The sequence below is a fragment of the Onychomys torridus genome, chromosome 6, assembly GCF_903995425.1.
Source record: "Onychomys torridus chromosome 6, mOncTor1.1, whole genome shotgun sequence".
In the NCBI taxonomy this organism is placed as follows: domain Eukaryota; kingdom Metazoa; phylum Chordata; class Mammalia; order Rodentia; family Cricetidae; genus Onychomys; species Onychomys torridus.
In genome coordinates, this window is record NC_050448.1 from 34,923,564 (window position 1) to 34,948,015 (window position 24,452).

General features: G+C 41.8%; 1 protein-coding gene across 6 annotated transcripts in view; it reads right to left on the reverse strand.

The window, feature by feature from the left end:
* Nbea (neurobeachin) overlaps positions 1 to 24,452 on the reverse strand; it is a 551,973-nt gene that overhangs the window by 4,919 nt on the left and 522,602 nt on the right. For all 6 annotated transcript variants that reach the window (XM_036189952.1, XM_036189948.1, XM_036189950.1 and 3 more), the window contains 7 exons: positions 19,662 to 19,751; positions 17,162 to 17,354; positions 14,897 to 14,968; positions 12,622 to 12,777; positions 11,804 to 11,974; positions 2,493 to 2,594; positions 580 to 776 (listed from right to left, as the gene is read on the reverse strand). In XM_036189952.1, coding sequence (XP_036045845.1) covers positions 580 to 776; positions 2,493 to 2,594; positions 11,804 to 11,974; positions 12,622 to 12,777; positions 14,897 to 14,968; positions 17,162 to 17,354; positions 19,662 to 19,751 — 981 coding nt within the window. The remainder of the gene's footprint in view (positions 1 to 579; positions 777 to 2,492; positions 2,595 to 11,803; positions 11,975 to 12,621; positions 12,778 to 14,896; positions 14,969 to 17,161; positions 17,355 to 19,661; positions 19,752 to 24,452) is intronic.

Consider the following 24,452-nt stretch of genomic DNA (forward strand, 5'->3'; position numbering starts at 1 on the left):
AATTGAAAAAAGTGCCTCCATAAGATTGTGCTGTAGGCAAGCTTGTAGGGTATTTTTTTTAAATTAGTGATTGAGGTGGGAGGGCCCTGCCCAGGGGTGTCCTGACTTGTATAAGAAAGCAGGTTGAGCAAGCCATGCAGAAAAAGCGAGTGATCAGTGTTCCTCCTTGGTCTCGGCTTCAGTTCCTGCTTCTAGGTTCCTGCCTTGAGTTCCTGATTTCCCTTCATGATGGACTGTCATCCAGCTGAAGTAAACCCTTTCCTCTCCAAGTTTCTTTTGAGCATGGTGTTTTATCACAGCAATAGAAACTCTAACTAGGATACCATGGGAACATAGAGCCAAGACCACTGTTTGTGAAGGGGCAAATAACTGTGGTCTCTAGAGTCTACTCATTGAGCTGCTTATTCAGTACCGAGGAATCTTGGGTTTGTTCAAAGCATTCATCAACATGAGTTTGCATGCTTTCATACCCAGCATGTATTTAAGTAGATGCTGGGGAAGCTCTACACCAAGCCATTTTTATGTCAAGTAAGTTTGACTCCCATGGCTTCTTGCTGCTCAACACTGATATGTACTCACCCGAGTGGAATCATTGATTTCCATTTGAGCCAAAAGTTTTCCATTGATGCTGAAGTTGCTAAACCGTCCCCGCTCATAGTAAATGATGCAGTGGCCTTCACTGGATACAGAAATTAGGCGTGGGAACAAGCAGTTTTCTGGCCCTTCTAGGGCTCTCAGTAGGTCTCCAGTGATGGTATGGACAAGGCAAGGGCCCTCTGCAGTGGGGAACACAGATTCCAGGCCAATTAGAGAGAATACCAGGGCCACCAACCCAAAACCACACCGGAGTGGGCACTGGGGTTTGTTAAAGGAGATGAAGACCACAGAGGTGTGCTGTGGATGTAACACTATGCACAAACACATGCATGCATACACACCCACCTACACTCACACACAGAAACACACACAGTGATGCAGCACCCATAGTGCTCTAAAGTTTTAATCTCATTCCCTACCTCCAGTAATAGTCATCATAACCAGCTTTAGTTCCCAAGTCAAGTGAGCAAAGAGTGTGCCCAAGAAGTCTGATCTACTGTGTTTTTAAAAGGTTCTCATTAAGAAAATAATCAGAACTGTTTCTAAATTTCTTCAGTTACATCAGATTTCAGCATCACAGTATAGACATGTCACTGGCAAGCAAACTTTGCCTTTGTAATTTATATGTAAGATGTAAATGTGTAATTAAGAAGTTAATCAATTAATTCAGACTACAGAAATATTTTTTTTTGCCTTTTAATATTAACAGTGGGGCAAAAGTGTAAAGGGTTCAGAGAAAGGCTTATCTTATTTCAGGGCAATTTTATGGCCTTGGAAAATATATTAAGAAAATATATTAAGTTTCCACTAACCTAATCATGGAAACAAATGCTGTAACTTCATACTATATGCCTGCCTCTTTGCTCACTCAAAAACCAAAGCCTGCAGAAACTGTGGTTACATTTTTATTGGTCAACTGATTTGAATAGCCACATTTTTACACACAAAAAAAGGTGTCAATATCAAACTATACTTAAGCTCTCCCCTGACTAAAAGGGGAGGGCTATGGAGATTTGTGGGAAAGAGCGAATCTCTCTGCTGTCACCACTTGTAGAAAAGAAGCTTTTTGCTTGCACCTGCAGAGCTAGGCTCACTTGTTCTGAAATACAAAGCAAATGGTCTCTTTTTCTCAGACTGCTCATACTCCATAATGCTGCTGAACAATCTCTGACAAGAAGTCTGGTCATCTGGAGTCTTAGACCTTGACAAAAATGAAAAATAAAACAACAACCTACCCACTTCTTCCCCCCAAAAAAGCTTTCAAGGAATTCCCACTAAAAATAATAATGCTAAGCTCTTCCATCTCTTGGGCTCTAGGCCTCTGCTCAGCTCTGGCCAGCCTCCTACACTCCGGCTCTTATGGTCTTTCTGCCTTGACAGTTCCCATTGAGGCCTATAATCCCTGTCAGAAGAGCCCAGAAGAGCCACCCTGTCAGAACAGCCTCTTCAGGTGGCAATTCTTCTATAAAGGAAATGAAGAAGTCTCCTTTCCCTCTCTCTCTGTACAGTCAGCTTTGCAGAGAAAGGACCTGTAGAGGAAGTGGAGGTCCTAAGGCCAGACTAGTGAGTAACTTGATCCAAGTTCCCAGTGCATTAGTGGTATGCATCCTTTGCCTTTTAAATGCCCCATTTTCATGGCTGCATCATGTGGATTCATTGCAAATTTAATTTACCAGTGTCTGGGTAAGAACGCCAGTGACCACATTGTAACTTTTAACCATATTTTATGTCAATGCTGGTAAATAATACTAATCTTTGATAAAACTAAGCAACTGCAGAGAACCCAGATGCTGTATCTGTCTGTGTTGAATTTCTGGAAGAAATCAATAAGAGTCACAGTTAGCTAGAAAATGCTCACTGCCTAGAGACAGAATATGAAAGAAATGGCTTCTGACCTTTAGCACCACTGATAACGAGTCCGAGTTCCGCACAGACGGAGACACAGACAACTTCATGGTCATGGCCTGTGAGGACAGCTCTGGGTGCAGGATAGTCACCTACAAAGAAACAGCAACAGGGCATCACTGGAGAGCAGTGCAGACATGATGAGCCGCTTACAAAATAGTCATCAACAATGAAGAAGGATGTTTACTAGCTGTCTGGCCAGAGCCACTCCCTTGACCTTCTGCCTGTCCCTCATGTGTGACATGGTATAACTACTGTCCCTGCCACAGGGTGGTTGGGACAGCAGGGAAATTAATCCATGTGCACACTCAGAGGTATCAGTGGCTATCCTCTCAAACATATGTGGGGTCATGTAGTCATGGCAACATTGTGTGAGGTCAGGTCATCTTACTGTCTCTAGTTCCAGCTTAAATCTGAACATGGGAGACACAGAGAACTAGGCAACAGTAAATGGTTCCTGAAAGCACAGTGACCAAAAAGTAACTCAAAATCCAATGACAATGTGGGTGTGGCGTTTCTGGAAGCTGGCAGCTCACCTCACTGTGGGTATGGTTCTGAACACGTGTTCCTGTACTCTGTGCCACACAGCACTAACTTCCTGCAGCACCTGGCTCAGATTCCAGACAACCACAGCTTAGGGACTGTAGTTCTTGTGGCACACATACGTTTTTCTGCTATTACAGACACATGATGGTTCCGTCCAGTGCCTGTTCCTACCGCCATCTTCAGCATGTATCAACTTAATACACATCTAGATTGGACTGCATCAGACTATGTGATCTTGAAAGCTGTTGACATGACTTCTATTAGAATACATTAAATAAACTCCGACTTGGGATTAAGACAGAATTTCCAACCATTTTGAAAGGGACTACACATGCTCCTGCCATTTAGTAATATGGATTTATATAAATTGGCATTCTCAACTACAAAGTCAGCAGTCCATGGACTATGAAAAATGTACACAATGTTCTATATCCTCCAGTGTCCAGTGTTCAATCAAGAGTTAATTTTTCATGTTAAAATGAACACATCATCTCAATGACACTTTGCTTTCCCCTTTAATAAATGATGAAATTAAAAGTATACCAAAGAATTGTTTTAATACAATTGTCTATGATTTATTATGGGCGTTTGATTTGTACACCTCTTTCTACACCTGTATAACTAAGGCTGTATAAAAATGTCGTGGGTGCAAAGGGGTCATGAGTGGAGAAGGTTTAATAAACTTCCCAGTTCCACACAGTCTGTCCCACAAGGCTCTGTAGGGTCACTCAGCCCCTTCCTGAGTGTCTCCTATATCAGGAGCTGGATTTGAGTGGGAGCTTCCATGTCTGAATCTCACGCTGTCATACTCACTTAAAAAACAGCCCCTAAGTCTCCACCCAAACAGGCAGAGGTGAGCGGAAGCAGGGCAGGGTATGGGCAAAATTGCAAAAGAAAGACAAGTATCTCAATTTTCCAGTTCTTAGGAACAAAACTAGGAAGTCAGGCTGAGTCATCTCCCATTGATGCCCTACCTCTGAATACAGTCCCCAGTTGACTGGCTGCCTTCAACTAGTGAGGAGCTGAGGCCAGAGTTATCAAAAGTGAGACTACATAGCATTTGGCAGCAATGTTAGCTACAGCTTATAGTACCATGTTTCTAGGAACAACACACTTATTCAAATCTTACGTAGCTTATAGTCACTCATGTCTCATTTTGCTCATTTTTAAAGCAGTATACTAAACTTATATGGTCTGTCATTGGTTGATCTTGGATGTCTGCAGTGTCATTATAGCAAAGAGCACATACACAGAAAGCTGCCTTTGTGTGTATATCTGAATACAATGACTGCATTTTAAGTCTACCAGCTTCATAAGCCATTGCACCTTGAAGAGCCACACTGTAACCTGGCTCTTATAACTGCAGTCAACTCTTCCAATATTCTAGAAAATTTATGTTCTAAGAGATCAGCAGATATTTCCGTGAGGACAGAAAATTCTTTGATATTTTGTGCTAAATTTCATTCATTCCTATGAAACTAAAACTTCTCTCAGGTAGTAACACAGATGAAATCCACTTCTGGTCATAATTATGCCTTGAATTTTTTTCCATTGGAAATTTGTCTTACGATGAATTGTGAGTAAGACTGGTTTTCTCTAGCTAGGGTTCAAGGACCCAAGAATACATTTGCAAGATGTGACAATCACCCTCCTTCTCGTTGTTTGTGATGTTGATGACAATTTTGTTCTCTTTAAAAAGAACCAAGTTGAGTCTCCCAACATGGCAGCCAGATTTGCCTTTGTTTCTGGGATTAGGGAATTTTAAAAATATTTATTACACATTAAGTATTTATACGTTTAAGATTAAAGAAATAAAATGAATTCCTTTGTTCCCAGCCCTGCATAAGAAATGTAGAACTGTTAAAACACCATTCTTGCATCTTAAAGAGCGTCACACATTTTAAAAGTTTTCTCTCCTGCTTCTTGTTTGTTTTTGTGGAGTAGGTTTCTCAGCCTGGGGAGTTTTTGGGGTTCCTTGTCTGCTTTTTCTCTGTGAATTTCTTCTGGATGGGTACCTCCCCCATCCCCATCTTGTCTTTCCAAGAACTGCCCTGTGTTTGGGCCTTAGGTCTTGGCATTCCTCTTTCCGGGACCTGTGTCCTGGCCTGAGACTCTGGCACTCACTGTCCGGCACAGGTGCCGAGAAACAAAGGCTCAGGGGCTGGCATGTGCACCTGCTGCCTACTTGCCCCTTTGGCACTCTGTGACTCGGGAAGGGCCTACTGTTTTCTGCTTCTCTACAGAATATCCATGTCGGTGAGTTGTCTCAGATCTATCAACACAAATTCTCCTTTTGAAGTCTTTCTGAAGTTCAGAATGGGAGAGTGAGCACTGTAGCCCACAGCAGTTTGCCATCAGCTCTAAATCTATGCAAACTGTAGTAATGGGCTTTGAATAATGGGAAAGTATATGTCGGTCTTGAGTTTGTCTGAAACATATTCACAAAACTGAAAAACTGTGCTTCCAAGACATCTTGAGTTTCCTGTTAAGGTAATTAGGCATTAGTAAGATGTATGTGTGTACACTTGTAGGCCAGAGGTTGATATCCAGTGTCTTCCTTTGCTTCCTACCCTCATTTTTGAGATACGTTTCAGTGAACCTGGAGCTTGCTGTTTTGGCTAGACTGGCTGGCCAGTGACTACCAGTGCTGGGGATACAGATGTGCAAGGTCACTTCCTGAGCACCCTAGTGTGTGCTGGGGAATCCAAATGCAGACTCCCTTGTACTTGGTTAACTGCACTTACTTGGTTAGCCTTCTCTCCCAGGCATACTTTTAGTCTCTCTGATTACTCTGGAGAATTAATACACTAAAAAAATCCTGAAATTATATCTTTAATAAATTATATCTCTAATAAATCTCCCTAATATGCTATAAAAAAGCAAACATCCAATGGTAAAGAATTAAGAAAAAAATGAACAAAAACAATTTTAAATTCTTTACGTGGTCTGTTCTGCACAAGGAAGTAGCTCTCTGAAGACCTGTCTAATTGCTTTCATTATGGTCTCAGATCACGGAGGGTGGAACGTAAATATTAAGTGGTGCTGTCTAGGGCCCTGGAAGCATTGCTCTTCCCCAACTGCCCCAGCTTCAGCTGGGAAAGTAAAGAAAACCTTCTTCAAAGCTGTTTGGGTTGGAAATCTGCACAAGGACAAGGGCTTTCCCTATACTTCATCACCAGGGACAGATGTCACACACCCCAACAGTCACTCGAGATCTTGGTAATATCCTGTCACTGTCACATCACAGCTGATGGATGGAGCTCAGGGTTAAAGGGCCTGGCACAGAGGGAGGTGCAGGTGAGACCTCCTCTCCAAGGACCATGCACTTCACCCCTTCCCCACTCATTTCCTCAACGATGAGGAGATCTCATCTTGCCTCACTCCAGTGCTGTGGATGATAAGGAACAAGAGCATCTGATCCCCACAGGCAAGCACTGGGAATTCTAAACAGGAAAGGCTTAAACATGCAGATCCGTCTCACCTTTATCAACAGGCATTTATTTTAGCATCGCATCCTTGGAACAGATGAAAAACTACAAAGACCACCCGGGGACATGACAGGAGCACTCTCATTAAGACGGTCTGGAGCTCTGAGTGATGGTCAGCATAGACACTGCTCATGGTTCTTACTGAAATAAGGACACTTCCGTCCTTCTAAATCAGCCAAGGAATGAGGGCTGAGGTTCTGGGACCCACAGTCCTCAGTGCCTGTCTATGAGCATCAGAGGAGGAACCTCTTAGTGACACACAGCAGTCAGATTTTATTTATGGCCTTGGTGATGCCACTACAGAATTGAGGTACAAACCTTTTTCACTCATGCTTACACTTAGAAAAATATGATGGAATTTTAATTTAAAGTTCCAAAATAAAGCATCAAATATTATAGGAATTTCACTGTACTGTCATTTCAAGTATTTGCCAGAACTTTCCTGGAATAGCTAAGGACAGTGACTGATAGGTTGGATCATACCAGTGGCCCATGATAGGGTGTCTTTGACCACACCCTCACAGGGGTCTAGGACTTGGTATCTTTCTGGTCCTCCCTCTTCTACAAAACAACCACAATATGCTCAGATACCCCAGTCTGTGAGCCAAAGTTGTCTGGTCAGAGAAATTAGTCACTCTTGATTTTCATGTTATATCCAACACAGACTAACACCTTCCTTAAAGTCTCAGGCCTATAAAGGGAGACGACAAACAGAACAAGAGGAAGGCAGTCCTGACCTGTCACCAATGCAAAATGTCTCCAGAGATGATATGGGACACTATGCAGAATGGCCATTGGCTTAGAATGTCCTGTGACTGAGAAGTATCACAAGCTGCCCAGGCTTCCTCTAATATTTATTACACCCTAAATAAGATTCCTTGGATTGAAAATGAGCCAACTAGTTTCATTGATTCATATAACATATACATATATAGTTAAAGATTGCCTCTGGGCCAGTCTCCTCCATGCCCTAGCTCTTATCACACTGCTGCTTGGTGGCGGCTGAGGGACTAGCTCTAGGATTGTCTTTGGACAAAAGGCTGGTGGCAAACAAGGAGCTGAAAGGAGGTCAGTGTCCAAGGCTGAGTGCAACACAATAGGTGGCCAGAGAAGGTGTGCGTGCACAGCTGGAAACATCTTTTCAGTCCTCTGCTTTCGTGGTCTGCATAGTGTTTACACATGGGCTGAGAGACCTGGGTTTAAAAAGTGGATCAGAACAGCATATAACTTTCTCACACATATTACTCAGTGGATATTGGTGGATTTGATTTGAAAGATGAGCACTAAATCCCCTTTCAGGGTTTTATATTGCTATGGTTTTAAAATTTTCATATGTATGTATCACTCAAAATAAATATTTAAATTACATTCTTTAAAGCAGATTGGTCTTGAGCTGAGGTCCTAATGCATTTTCGGGGTCTACTGAAGACACAACAATGTTAACTTGCTCCTCTGTGACTATCTTGTTGGAAGACACAGCACGTAATGAGAGCTGTCAAGTCCCAAGATCAATGGATCTTGTGCCCTGGGGATTCCACAGGGATAGCATTGATCTGGTTAAAGCTCACCAGTCAGAGATGGGCTGTAATATATTGCAAAGAGGGGCTCTAGAGGATAAGCGGCCAAGTCCAAGACACCTACCTGACAAAAAATTCAATCAGCTACTAGCACAAATTGCCTGCCCTGCTCTGCGTTCTTTCATGCAGGAGGCTGCTTCCAATTAAAGTGCGCAAATTAATTTTTATCACTTCCAAATTAGTTTCAGAATTTGTGTAAGGCTGTTTCAGATGAAAGCACCTGTCCCTCACATCTTTGCAAGTCTGTTATCTAGTCAGGGACCTATTGTAAATCTCCAGGATGATTTCCTGTGTTCAACACCACATAAAAGAGTAACAATAGCATCGTGAGTATAAAATGCATTAATGAACAGGACCATCCGACTTGTAGCACGAGCAGATAGCCTGTTTCTTTACAGTCTGTAATTCTGTGTCATAATCTGTTCGCAAATTTCTCTTGTCTTTGTGACCCAGTCATTGAAATGGGGGCGGGGGAAGACAGCATGGGACTTCTGAGATGTCTAAATCAGTCACAACAGTTTACTTGACATGACTTGACATAATGAAACTGACCTTTCTTCAGCTGCCTAAAAATCTACAAACATTACTTATTTTTCTTTCTACAACAAAGGCATCCATTATTATATAATGCTAACAGTACAAAAGTAACAAGTGTATCAAGGCCCTTTGACCTCATGGTTAGATTTCAGCGATACTCACATAAAGTCAGACACAAATCCTCATTCCAGGATGCTGGTTTGATGAATGAGTCAGGTTTGGTCTCTATGCCATACAAAATGATTCAATGTCTATAGTAGGCTAAGCCCTAGATTATAGCAGCTACTGGGCAACAGTGTCCCAGGTTAGGGTTCTCCTTCAGGTCTATATTAGTATATACACCTTCCAAACCCAAGGGCATTATGCCATACATTGTTACCAGTTAGTATAAGCACCCTTTTGGTATTAAACAGCAATGTATTTTGAGACAGAAAACACATATAACCTGGTCCTCTGACTTGTGACTTGCTAGTTACACTAGATTAAACCAGACAGTTTCTTTCACGTTGTCAGTTTTTGATGACAATGACTGCATGTCTATGGCAGTACCACAGCTGTCACAGGTATGGCTGTCTATGTATGGAGTGCTGTGGCTGCCTTTAAAAACACAGATTGACTCAGCTGCTTGAGTCAGGCATAGATATTTTGTGGAGACAGACTGTTGTAAAGAATGACATAAAACTACCAAATTGATCAAGTATTAAACATTATTACCTATTTAAGGATTTTACTCTTATGGTTATCCATTTGGCAAAAAAGCAGAAAGGTTTTTTTGTTTGTTTGTTTTTTAAATACAGCTCATCCAGAATGTGAAGTTCTGGGTATGTGCCCATGTACTGATGGTATTACTATTACTTGATAGAGCTACTGAGTCCTGGAAGTACTCAGTGTGCTTGGTCACTCAAGAGGCAGGACTTAACTCCTGAAGGCTGGGGCTTCTTCTACCTAGCACTCACAGCTTGTTAGTGTCCCGGAGACACAGCATGCATCAGCACATACACCTGCTCCACCTGTGCTGCATCTGCTCCTCCTGCTTTTGCTGAAGAGCAACCCTTTCCTCCACTGAGGACAATGGGAGACACACACCTATGCCTACATTTCATGTCACATTGAGGACTGCACTTTATGGAAGTCTGTAGATTCAATGATGACAAGGGTTTTTTGATTTAAAAAATTTTTATATATGGAAGCGATATTAAAAAATACATTTTGGTAATTAACTTTTTAAAGAATAATCTTATCCTCATTTAAAGTTTAAATAAAATGCTGCTTTTTACTCAGAGTGTGATGGTATATGCCTTTAATCTGAGCACTAGAGAGGCAGAAGCAGGTGGATCTCTGTGAGTATGAGGCCAGCCTGGTCTACATAGGGAGTTCCAGGCTAGCTGAGGCTACATAGTAAAACCCCACCTCCAAAAATACTGCTTGCAAAAATAAATATTATATTGCCAACTTTCTTCTTATTGATTTACATAAACATTGGGCATTTACATAGCATCTGTTACCAGAGACTTTAACTACTCTAAATATTATCAGATTTAACTTTACTGATGGATCAGTACTTGGCATCTTTAGAGTTAAAGGCACCTTAGATCACAGCCCAGCTAACACAGTTACTATAATTTAGTATTTTCTTTAAAATTCTTTACCTGATGACAGTATGTAACATAAAATCTCATCTTTGCTATTAGATGGTAGCTTTTGAGATACGAATTCCTCTTTAAAAGAATCATTTTAAAAATCATGTGTATGTGTAACTGTGTAGGGTGTATATGCAAGCGTAGGTGCTCACAGAAGTCAGAGGCATCAGATTCTTCTGGAACTGGAGTTATAGGAGACTGTGAGCCTCCTGATGGGTGGGTGCTGGGGATCAGTCCTGGGTTCTCTGCAAGAGTAGTTCACACCTTTCGCCTCAGATTCATCTCTAGAGCTCTATGAATTCCCTTTTTGGATTATCCCTTCTGAGTTTCATTTTGAAGATGTTAGCTGATTAGGTGTAAAACTTTTTATGTTGCTTTTTAAAATTCCTTTTTCTTATAATAATATAATTTATTTATAATAATATAATAATTATAATTTATAATTTATTTATAATATAATTTTTGTCAATGTATATATAGGATGACACAAAGTCCTGCTGCTTGGACATTTTAAGGAGTACTACAGAGATAGAGAACATTTGAAAATGTGAGAGGGTATGCTTAGATAAACCATATACATCAACACTCTAGCTGTGGAGTGATGCCCCCCCACCCTATACACACACACACACACACACACACACACACACACACACACACACACACACTAGAACTCTGCTACTGGTGAGGTAGGGATTTTAGAAGTGAATGTAAGGATATGACCTTGTTTAAATTTATCAGGAAATGTTCACTGATAATGTAGACTTGGTAATACATTATCTTAACATGTTAGACAACCCTTGAGTCCTTGTCACAGCCTACTCCACAGTGTAGGCTAGAGGCCTTCCCTTTCACACTCTTCTCACCCCACACTGAAAGGGAAGCGTCACTTCATAGCACACTTTCAATTCTAGCTATGGACACTGAGAACAAACTCCAGCTTCCTCAATGCATATATTTCTGTAGTTTCTGTACTATGATAGGGCCTTGGTTCCTGTCCATCAACAGCCACCTCCTGTTTTTGTAGCATTCCAGATAAAATGCACACAAGCTGGAAGAAGTGTGGGACGTAAAGGCCATTCTTGCCATTTCTCCTCACACAGGGCACTGAGGAAAGAAGTATTAGAGAGACCATCCCAGGCAGGCTACCCACATCGAGGAAAGTAATGAACCACTTGACCGAGGCACAAATAAAAGCTCACTGGATTTTAAGGAAAGCAGAGGTTCTTACTTGAGAGAAACCCTGAGATTTAACAGCCTAGGTAAAATTCTGAAGCCTGGAGACATCTGGGTGTTGGCGACAGCAGCTGAGAGGATCAGTGAGTGGTCATCATGAGAAGGCCTGGGACTCTCCCCAGGCCAAAGTCATAGTAATTGCTCATTTTTACACCTTTTTCCCACTTAAACTTTCATATTTTAAGTTCTTTACAGATTCCATTAAAAATGAAGGAAATAAAACAACAAAACACATTTAAACCACTTGTTTGAAAGGACCTTTGTCAGAAACACTTACTGCTATTGGGGTTGTCTCCTATGATGTGGTGCCTCCCACTCCAATACCAGAGAAGCAAGGTGGCATCCCGAGATCCAGACACAATGTAGCAGTCCCCACCAATGTAGGACTCGGACCTGGCCAGGCACGTGACCACATCCCAGTGGCCAAATACAATCTGCGTCAGTTTCCCTGCAGCACAGAATGACACCACTTAGATTTTATTTTACTTCTTTATGGAAATAGATCTAATTTTATTTTACTTATTTGTGAAAAGAAGGCATAGACCTCCAAATTTGCAAGATATTCCAAACCACTCACAGGTGACTTTTAAAGAAAGGTCTTATAAAACGATCACGATTTTCTCTTCAGAATCTGGGTCTGACAATGGAGGGTTTTACTTCCTATCTTGGATTTGAATGTGGGGAGGGGCCGATAGTATCACTGAGGTATAAAATGAGGTCAGTTGTGAGTTGAAGCAGTAATTCATTTCTGAGGCAGAACTTGCTGGTTAGCTTACAATGTGGTCACTGAGCCTTGACCACTTGGAGGTGGCAGAGCATGGAATCTCTACACTATCATACCTTCACATTAGAGAGGATACATTCTCGTGAGTGCATGGGTGGTATACATAAGTGCTTGTGTGCGCATGTGTGTGCACACATGAGTAGAGGCCAGAGGTTGGTATCAGATATTTTCCATCTCATTTTGGGGACAGGGCCTCTCAGTGATCCCAGGGCTTGCCAATTCAGCTGGACAGCTGGTTAGAAAGCAATTCGGGTTCTCAGGCTTCCCACATCTCTTGAACACTGGGAATAAACTCCTGTTGAGAAGATTACCTGTTTCTGTAGAGTAAACTCTGAAACTCTTATCCCAAAACCCACAGATGAGAATGTAGCGATTATCTGCTGTGACGACAAAGCAGTGGGCGTTGATCTGGATGCTCTGGTCCACAAGGTCTGTGATCTGCCGTTTGTTCACACCAGAATTATTTGCTAAAAACAAACAAAAGGATTTGAAGATCGATTCCAAAACTTTTTGGAATCATCATGACCTCATGGAAGGAAAGTATGTTTGTGCTTCACTGAGGTAGCAATGGTCTTTCAATGATGCAGAAGTATTAAGATTTATGTTTTCCTCCAGGAATATACATTCCTTTCATAGCAATAATTATTCATGAGCTATATCATATACTTGAACACTATGTCAGTAACCTCAGTTCTTCCACCAACAAATGAGAACATATAAGGAATCCAAGACAATGAATTGGAAACATATTAAAAGTATTTAGATGCGTTTGATTTTATACATGCACACTATGTTCCAGTTCATGAGTTTCCACTAAGAACCAGGTGGAAGTAAATCTTGTACACAATCAAAAAGTATCTTAATGTTTGTTCCATCTGTCACTTTCTCTCGGCATATTTCAATCCATGTGAAAAGCTGGCAGAGAGCTGCTGGTGTGTGTGGGAAGCCTATGGGGAGCTTCAGGTCAGTAGCTTTAAAGACCTCAGTTGTCAACAACACAAGGCCTTTGCAGCATGGCTGGCAGGGGAGGAAGACCAATAAAAGAGATGGGAAAGCGATTGGGGGAGAGAGAGACAGGCAAAAAATCAGTGTGCAGCCCTGGGAGTAAATCTGAATATAGCCAGGAACTCAGAGACATCTCTGATTTCCCCAGTGCCTGTCTGGATGCCAGCCTGTCCCTTAAGCTGAGCCATCCTTTCAGGCAAAATCCCTTCCTGAATTCTTAAACAGGAAGTGCTGATGTTGAAGGTCACCATCACAAGGTTCTAATGCCAATTAAATCACATCTGTAGATATCTACTAAAGCAGCAAAATAACTGAAATAATTACTCGTTAGGGTAAGCAGTAAGAGAGAATTGACATTTGGAAACATGGGTAAGGGGAGAGAGTAAGCCTAAAGCCCTGGGCTGCTGGAAAACCACAGAACTGGTGTCTGGTTACTGAGAGCAGAGCCGTTTGTACCGTGGCCACACACTAGCTGCCTATTTCATTGTCAGTGTCTGGTGGACAGAGGAACAAGGATAGACTCAGAAATATTCTTAGTCCCAAAGCTTGCATCTGTGCAAGGCTATCTTGTTGGGAGTGAGAATAAGACAAAGCCAAGACCCATCAAAATGAAAGCTGAATCAATTGAAGAACAGAATACCACTGCTTATACACAACTGAGCAACTTTTTACAGCATTTCAAAGTTTCTTTTAGTTTAGTTTTCTAAATAATCCCACAAGCTAGGAGAGTAAACATCACCATAAACCACCTCATTGCACAAACACAAGGGGCATAGGATTCCTATGGACCACATGACTGTAAGTGACTGTAAGAGGTTGTAGCTCAGGAGTTTGCAATTCAGGTGCCTTTACTTTAAAAAACAAGTTTAGTTCCAGCAAATAGAAATTTTTTAGGAGGTGCTTTTCAGTATTAATTTTCCTCTTAATTTCTTTACCTTAAATACTATAAAGTTGCTAAGAATATCTGAGGCTCAAACACAGGGCAGCGTGTAATTATTTGCCTTTTACTATTCAACTCACATGATCTCCTACAACATCAAGAAAATGCCATAAAAGGTTTAATAGCAAAGCATTCTTGGATTGCATGTAGAGGTTGGCAAAACCCTCTGGGACAATTTGATGTCATTTTCATGTTGATGTTGTAATATATCACATCTGTATTTGAGACAAACAACCAGGCAAGAATGTGTAGACAGATGAGATTTTGCAATGCATCTTTGTTAGCTGTCGTGGTTTCAATGAGCAATGACTGTCCTAAGCTTAGGCATTTGAACACTTGGTCCCCAATTTGGTAGTGCTTGGAAAGGTTGTGGAACACCTAGAAGCCTTGCTGTAGGAAGCACATTGCTGGGGACTGACTTTGAGCATTTATAGCCTCACCTCACTTCCTGCCACTCTCTCTGTTTGGTGTTTGGTTGAAGATGTGATCTCTTAGCTTCCTGCTTTGGCTCCTGCTACAATGCTTCCCAATCATGAGGGACTCTCCCTCTGGAACCATAAACCAGAACAAACTCTTCCACAGGTGGCTTTTGGTCATGTGTTTTATCACAGCCACAGAAAATAACAAAAATATTATCATACCAATTAATGGATCCATCTCAATGGGAAGATGATGTGCTTGATCCAAGGAGTATCCTGGGGCTCCTCTGAGGCCTAAAGAAGTAAGCATAGAAAGCTGCCATGAGATGATCTGAAAAGAAGCCTTTCCTAACAATGGTGTTTTATGATGCCCACATAAAATGTGCATTTGTTTAAAATTTGTGCCAACTTGGTTCCATCATGTGACTTCATGGAGGAGTCCTAAAATATCACCACAGCAGGAACTTTAGGTTTTCTTTGAGTTGTACAAAGCCAAGAAGAGCGGTAAACTGGACAAAGAGAGCATCACAGCATTTCTTATAAAGCAGCCAGTAGGCTTGGAATACAAGACAAGGCTGGGTTTCCATGGCATGGGGCCAGCTGGAACTGGGACTCTCCGTCAAGGGGCCTTTCCCAATAATGTGACTAGTCAATCCATGTTATAAGTTGATCCATACCTAAAACTTTCATCCCACTAAAGCTACTTTTGGGACTGACATCTGGGGTCTGACCGAGTTCATTTGTCATATTTTCACGTATGGTTAAGAAATAACTATACATAATATTCTTGAACAATTTAATAATTTCACCCTTTATAGTTTTTTTTTTTTCTTCTCTTAATGAAAAACAGTCCTAGAGGCCAAGGTCCATTGAACAATGAAGTCTTATTTTCCCATAAGATGTCTGTTGTACACTCCTGGGCCAGCAGAAGCTGTGCCACCCCCTGTTGATAATATCACCAATAACCATAAACCAGAGGCAGGCACATATAAACTCATGGAAGTAAAGTGTGGTATAAATCACTGCCCTTTTCAGAGTGAGGTAGACGTTAGTGGAACAGAAAGATCCAGGTTAAATCAGCAGGGCTCATCTTTTCAGTCCTGGAGACAGTGAAAGTCCTGAGGCTTTGCAGGACGCCGTAAGTGGTGAACTGGGCCAACTAAATCATTCGGTCTCATCTATGTCTGCCCAGTTAAATAGGGATCAGTATGTCTAAATGTTTGCGATGACATTATATCACTTCAAGATGTGCCGGCTGGAGCTCTCATGGATGAATGTGCAGCGAACACATGTGAAATCACTGGACAATTTTAATGTTTTCATTTTCTCACAGACCAAGCTCCACAAAGCTAGAGATGATATTTGTCTTTTTTCCACTGAAATTCAAAACCTAGGACTATTTGACACATAATGGGCACTGAAATATTTGCTAAGTAAATTAAGGACATTGAAGGAGGATGGTTTGAAGTTATTGCCTACAAAATCCAGACAACCTTTCTCTGTTTGGAAGTTGTTGGGGTGCAGAGAAAGAAGGGAGTCAAGCCTAAGGCACTAGCATAGTGCTGTAGGAGTGGACAGACTGTACTACCACCTGGGCCTGACAGCACTCTGTCCTGCCGCTGTCTGTATGTAATGACACCTGAGCCCCTGGCACCTTAGCTCTGTGGTGTTGGGGAATATTATTTGAAGGTGTGTTACTTTTATTTATGTTGCATTTGTTTAACTCTGTGAAGCTGTGTTACTTTGCCTGTCTAAAACACCTGATGGTATAACAAAGAAATGAACGGCCAATAGCAAGATAGGAGAAAGGATAGGTGGGGCTGGCAGGCAGAGAGAATATATAGAAGGAGAAATCTGGAAGGGAGAGACAGAGGAGGCTAGCAGCCAGAGAAGGAAGAAGATTCCAGGGGCCAGGTACCCAGGTGTAGTGGGTAGCCATTCCAGCCTTGGCCTGGAAGTTCCAACCCCCATTGAGGCTTCGGTAATGGTCACGCCCACAAGGCGGGGCTGAAGGAGGACGCTGAAGACCCAGGATCGGAAGGAGAGGCTTCTCTTGGTTCCAGGACCCTGGATACTGGAGGTAGACTAAGCAGAGTTCTCCAGAGAAAGCCGTCGGACTGCGCCATACCTTTCCCAGATCCTGCAACCTACCCCTTCATTTGTAAGTTACCCCACAAAATAAACCTCCCTTTTAACTACGTGGAGTGGCCTTAATAATTTCACCAATACCCAGGTACACAGCAAGCCATGAAGTAAGAGTAAGATTTATAGAAGTAAGAGAACAGACAAAGCCCAGAGGCAAAAGGTAGATGGGATAAGTTAAGAAAGGCTGGCTAAAAAATAAGTCAGGCTAAGGTCAAGCTTAAGTAAGTAAGAATAAGCCTCTGTGTGTGATTTATTTGGGAAGTGGGTGGTGTCCCCCCCCCCCCCACACACACACAAAGAAAAAAAGAAACAACACTGTGGTGAGTGCTGAGGCCCACGTACCTACTGTGTTGTGCCACCTGTTCACAGCAAACAGTCGGCTGCAGGTCACTGTCACCACTGCAGGTATAGTCAGGTGGGGCAGAGTGTTGGCAGCCACATGGGTCACAGGAGAATTGGACGGGAACTTCAGCACCATTATCACATCCTGCTGCATCTGATCTTTAAACATGAGCGGGCTCTGTGGAAGGAAACACTGTTGAGTAGAAAGGGGAGAAACAAGGGAACAGAAAGGAGACTCGGTTAGTTGAAGGTCTGGGATAGGAGGTGCAGACAGACAAGGCTAGCATGAGCACAGGCAGGGCCTCCAAGCCATTTGAACTGTCTGCTGGGCCAGGGCATCCCAGATAGAGCAGCTTCCCCTGAAGAAGGCACAGAGAAGAGGGGCAGTATTTACTCTCTGTTGCTAAGAGTCAGCCTCAATTTGTATATGGCTAGGTTGTTCTGCGGACAGTCAGCTCACAGACATAGCCACAAGATGCAACATAATTGTTCAGGCAAGTTAAAAAACCAATTTGATGGAAAATTAGTCAACCAGTGGCTGATGTTGTTAGCATGAACTATAAAGTGATTTGGCTGGTAGCTGTCATCTTTATTGGGCTAACCTAGGGCCACAGTGTAAATGATTAAAACTCAACTACCTGCAGAGCAGCCTGGTGCTCTGGCCAGTGTCTTCAGATATCTGGGCTCTTTGTTGACCTACTACTGTTCAGGGCGTCTGCCTCCTCTCTCTTATACAGGTTCAGTTTACTGTGGGTCAAATCCTTTTGATTTTTGAGCTTTTCTTCTTAAACATCTAGCATATGAGGTGACAGCAGATACTACAAACACTACAGAGCACTATAAATTCTATCATACAAAAACATAAAACAAGAATGCTGGAAATAATTACTACTTGGCTTTCATACATATTTGAGGATTTTCTCTATGGAGCATGAGTTTAGAAAGCTCATTTTCTTTTAACAACTCCATGCCAATTTGGCATTCAATAATTCCTTGTAGGAAGGTAGTGAGTTCTAACTGGGCATTTCCCCAGGATAGTTATCATTGTCATCATCATCATCATTAAAAACAAAGCAAAGCAGTGTGGAATAAAACTCTCCAACCAAGCCATTTCTTACAACAGGAATAAGAGACTCTTTCAGGCAGTGTGGAGCTTGGCCCTCTAAGACCACCACATGGTCTGTCCCCTGGTTGAGAGTCACCTGGGAAAGACTTGTGTCGTATGCCAATCCTTCTGTTTCTTTGTTACACAGAATGACCAAATGCAATCAAGACACCTACTGTGCCTACTGGACTAAGACTATGTAGCTGGCTGCTGTGTCGAGATTTAAAGCAAGCATGTAGCTCTGTTTCTCCAGGTGTAGACTGCCTGCTTCTTGGTGGTATGGAGGATACACCTGACACTGGGCTTCACTGTTTAGTCATGTGACACATGGAGGGTTCAAAAGTACATGAAGCAAGTGAAAGGGATAAACATTCCTTCCAGCAGAGAAATACTGGCTTTACAGGCCTACTGCCACACACCCACTGCCATGCTCTCTTAGAGCTTCACACCTCACTCAAGAGCTTGTCTCCAGGATGGTGGGTACACATAGATCATTTGAGAATTCATTTGCAACTATTTCTGTCTCGAAACATTTGTACGTTTATTTTTTAAGAAGTGAAAGATCACAGTTTAAAAAATACATTAGAAGTATCTCAGCAAGTTAGTTTTTTGTTTTTTGTTTTGCCTTCATTGAATTAAATAAAAGGGGGAATGTTCTCTATTTGCTGATAAACTGAAAAAGGGCTGTTTTGTTATAAGCATGGACCTTCACATTTTTGAATAAAACATAAAGATTACAATTTTTTTCCTTGTAAAACAGTACTAAAGGTCTAACATGATCAGCTCTTGATGAGGCCAGCTAGCATCTCCTGGGGGCTTAGATCACAGGGGCTGGCCTAAGAGAGGTTCAGAAGCAGGCCTGGGATTGTCAGTGCAGGGATGTCACCCCTATACTCTAGATGCTGAAATGTCAACACACTGCTGTTAAGTACTCAGCCACAGTCACTAGTTAGTGGCAGAATCGGTGTTTGGTTCACATCTGACTTTGGAGTCTTACTTGTAACCAGCCTGTTTTGTCTCACAGCCGCTTGGCCGGAGCCACAAACTGCCTTTAGAAGCATTCACTCTTCTTAGAACGAACCACTCTTCTGCGGGCTTGTGTTTATACTGCGTGGTAATTTACAGATCTAATTTAATTTAGGGCCAGTGTGTGTGCCTCTATGTGCACTAATAGGCTTGTGGAGAAGTAGATGCTGCTTTTCTGAGCCCAATCTTGGGCTCAGTTAATAAGCAGGACTGAAGAGTAGAAAGCACACTTCCTGCTAGCATGCCCTTGAACTTCAGAGGCAACAGATAAATGGAGAAGCCTCGGAAAATACTACTAAAATACCATTTTATTTGCTTTCTATCCGGGTACAAAGGAGAGAAAAACCCCTCCACAGGCTGATGCCTTACCAGGTGCATGGCTGAGCTCCGAGGCGGATGTGGCTCAATGAGCAACTGAGATGGCGTCTGTCCAAAATTCTGTATCTGTGCTTCCATGGCCTGCAGGGCAAGGAGGGGGACTGTCATAATCAATATGTGTCAAAAGAGAGGTCAACACACTCCTGACAATGCAAGTGGAGCTCAAGTCAGCCATAAAAGGAGTCTAGAAAGTTCTGTGAGTGCTCTTTTCTCATGGTGCAGAATCCTCCGAGGGTTAGTTTTTTGTGGACAAGCTTCATTTCTTCTAATCAAGCTTCAGTTAAGCACAGCACTGTTCTCATCACCAGAGGCTGGAATTAAATGTGGAAATGCTAATCTGTGCATCCATGCATGCAGTTAAAGACAAAAACAAACAAACAAACAAACAAACAAAAAAAAACCCCACAAACCACCTTTAACACTAGATACAACACGGGTACCTTAATAAAGTCCTTGGTAAGGAGAAATGTATGGGAATCACTAATGAAATAAGCTTCTGGAATCTTCATGGGAAAAGAGAATGAGACATAATGTCTACCACCAACATGAAATAAAATTCAGAAAATTATTCCACATAATATTCCAGTTGACACAGAGGGCAACCCCAGGTCAGAACACTAAGGCTTTGGTATTGTGATCAAATAAAGCAAAGATTTAAAAAAAAAAAACAAAAAACATCTCAGCTTGCTATGGTGCTTTAAGACAGTACTGGGATATTATTTATAAGGTATGAATTAATTTCTCTCACCTTCCCCCAGGTAAACTTTAGAGAAAAGCCACTAAAAAGGACAGAATTCTTTGGGTCTCTTGAGCTATTTGCAGTATTTTATTAAAGACTGTGTAGATATGAATACTAAAGGTATGTGGCTCCCATCGAATAAAACTAATTTCCACCTCAAACTGTCTGGATTGCCCAATAGAACACTGCATGCATGTACATGCCCATGCGTCTGTATATGTGCAACTGTGTGTTTAGAGACTTAAGTATTTCTCCTATACATAAATTTTATAGGTAAAATATTTCAACATACTAAATTAGACTAATAAGATTTTTCCTGAGATATTGTAAATGTGTAATTTAAGTCAACAAGGAAAAGCACAATATCTACTATGATCATTATTCTGTTACCATGCTAGTTTCCCGCTACAATCATGTGCAATTTGGTGCACATAAAAGTGAAATATGAAACCCACTGCTGAGCACTGGAAGGAATGCAGGTAAGCTGGAATATGGCTCTTGACATAACACTGCCACTAATCGCATCACCATCTACAATTCTCATTTATAAAGTACTTAAAGTTAACCATCTGTCCTTTTACACTGCATTTCAAGAAAATGTTTATCAGTAAAAAATGTGGACTTTCAAATTTATTAGCAATATTAAACATGAATGGATCATTATCCACCATATATTAACAACTGCATAAAAGGGGCTTTGGTTCATTTATTTGCAGTGACAATGGGATGAATTATTAAATCTCCTTAAGTGCTGTCCAGTTTTAATGTAACATTTATTTTCATGATGTCCATTCAAATGCAAAGTGTGACTATTCAGCTAAATTGTATTCATGTAGGTACCACCACACTGTGTCTCCCTATTGCAAGATTTATGGTTATAAAAGGGGAAAAGAGACCATTTCTAGTTGGCTTCACATTATTACAATAACTCTTGAGAATTATTTCTGGAGTAAAGCAGTAATTTTACTGCTAAAGCCTTCCTAGCCAGCAAATGTCCAATATCAACTAAAGTCTTTCTAGCAATAGACACTGTGGTCTGCACTTTTACTCCTCTAAGAAAAAGGACCTCATAGGGGCGAGAAGATGGGGCTAACATCAAACACTTCTGACCTTCAGTCATTGCCTCATATTTAGGGAGCCCCTAAACACTCACTGAATGAAGAGTCAGCCAGCATCTCTCACTTACTTTAACTTTGTTTCACAGAAGTATTGGAATTATACCAGAAAATGTTAGGAATTGGTGTAAGTTCCAGAAATTTCTTGTTTGGCGCTCTTTGGTGATCCTTTGGACTGAGGCAGAGCATTCCAATTCCAAATTTCTCTTTTGGGATTGTGCTTTCTTCCTTGTATCAGATGGTTTTATGCACCAAAGGACTGTATTCTAGAATTTATCTATTAGGTATCCTGTGTTCCTGCCTTTCAAGTAGTCTTTCCCTTCTGAATTAGAAAATCTCAGTTCTTATTGACGTCAGAAAAGCATGGTTTCACCTCTGGCCATTGCTGAACACTGGCCATTGGAGCCTGCTGCCTCTCTTTTCTACCTCTCTATACCTGTTCTCCCCATCCCCTTTAAGGAGGCATTGGTATCTCCTGTTCAGCAGAGATACTGGGATAGGAGACCAGCCTGCTGTGATGTAGGGCCCAGCATACAGCTTAGGAATCCGATTAAGTCACTGTCCTGAGATCCTCCTCATGCAAGAGCAAGTCCTCTACTGCTGCTGTTCTTGGGCTGGGACTCTACGTGTCATCACCTGCTTCCCCCATAATCCCAAAGTACAGTTCCTCCCTCTGTTATGGAATTGAACACTTGACTAGGTGTCTGCCTGTTTGCTCAGTTTGACTCTCTGCAGGTGAGGGCTATGGCTCAGTCTTTCAATATTTGATGACTACAAAAGTGAGGCATTAGTGATGTATCCGGGCCAGGCTGGAAGTTGGTCCAGAAAATGAAAAGAAAATGAACACTGGGGTAGAGGAAACACAAGAGCCCATTACTTACAACAGTTCAGTGCCACTACAAGCAATCAGGTTGACAAACATCTGAATGCTTAGTTAACATCCACACTGCCCTCAGGAAGTCTGCAGCCCAGGAAGGAAATCAGAAATGCACATGAATGCACATAACAGGGAGGACTGTGGTGGAGACAAGCCCAGACTGCATGATTCACTTGCTTCATCCCTACTGGGCTATTGTAGATGCTGGCATTTGTGAATCCTCTCTTAGTCTAGTCATTCTGAATGCTCAAAAGTATGAATGAGCAAGGTATATGGCATAAGACTGAACTTTGGAAATGAGTCTGTCAACCCAACTTCCTTTACTAAGAAGTTCTCCAGTATTAGAAGATGTTTGGAAATGAGCCTGCCAACTCAATTTCTTCACTGAGAAGCTATCCACTATCAGAATATGTACATCTCAGAGTCAAGGGATTCTAGTAACAATGCTTGTATGAAACACAGTCCACACAGGTAAAATGTGCAGCACTTGAGATTTCTTAAAAATAAATGTGGTTGCCAAGTTTTCAGTGTTCTACAAATGTCAAAGAACACAGGGTGTAAGCCACTCGAGGTGCAGGCCCCACATGAGGACATCCAACCACCAGGCTCCACCCACAGAACAGACCCAGCCACTCCAGACACAAGTGGCCAAGCTCCACCCTATAGAATAAAAACCCCAAAGCTCAGGGACTTGAAATCCCACCAATCCGAACCCTGGAGATCTCTACCCTGGAAAACTCTGTAACCAAACACCCTATTGTAAGCCTGCCTCTCTCAGTTCTTTGCTGCTTCTCCCTGAGCAGAGGTAGCCACCCTCTTGTATCTTTCCTGATAAATCTTGTGTGTGAGGTTTGTTGTGTGGTGTGACTTTGTTGCATTACTTGGCTCCTGGCAGGATACCTTTCCCTTCAAAGCTGTAACCCCTGCATTGGGGAAACTTTTCCCCTCAGAGCTACAACACTTGCATTGAGGTTATCTTTCCCCTCAGAGCTACAACACTTGCATTGAGGTTATCTTTCCCCTCAGAGCTACAACACTTGCATTGAGGTTATCTTTCCCCTCAGAGCTACAACACTTACATTGAGGTTATCTTTCCCCTCAGAGCTACAACACTTGCATTGAGGTTATCTTTCCCCTCAGAGCTGCAACACTTGCATTGAGGTTATCTTTCCCCTCAGAGCTGCAACATTTAGACAGGGTCCTTGGTGGACAGTGCTTTGGCTGGTGACATGAAAACAGGGGCTGGCTTATTCTTAGAAAGCTGCACTGCTTATTAGGTTTGTGATCTCTAAATTGGAATCATGGGCTTTTAAATTATATTAACTATTATGTATGTACAGATACGTGTGGGCCACATTTGCAATGACATATATGCGAAGATCAGAGGATAACTTCAGACAGTCAGTTCTCTTTCCACCTTGTAGAACCTGGGTATCAAGCTCAGTGGCTTGCACCTTTACCTGCTGAGCCATCTTGCTGGCCCAGATCTTAGAGTTTTCAGGATAATTACACAAATTTGTATTTAAGGTTCAAGCAAGACAAAGACAAAGTAGACACACAGTTCTTCTCTTTATCAAGACAGAAGACTTAGAGATGGAGTTGGAAGTTTCCTTATCTTGATTTTGTGATGCTTACAGGAATGTGAACATGTGTATGGGCAACTTTTTATCTCTCCTAAGCCAACTGTCACAATCCACACACCAACAAGTTAATCACTTCCCATGCTTATCAATCTTTTCTGGAATTTCTAGAAAACAAACCATAAGGTAAACATTTTACTTGTATGCCCTTTGTGGATCAACATAATGTCTGTGATATCCATTCCTGTATCTGTCACTATTCATTTTTTATGTTGGGCAGTGTCCCATTATCAGGTTAGCACAACTTAGAAATTTCCATGTTAGTGGATATCAAGGCTGTTAGTGGCTTCAGGTTTTAGAAATAGTTCTAGCTATTTAGAAATAGCTCAGAAAAAATGCTATGTATTGGAGGATCATGTCAATATGGAGGTGGCAGTACTACCATTGGATATACATTCTGAATTGGGAAGC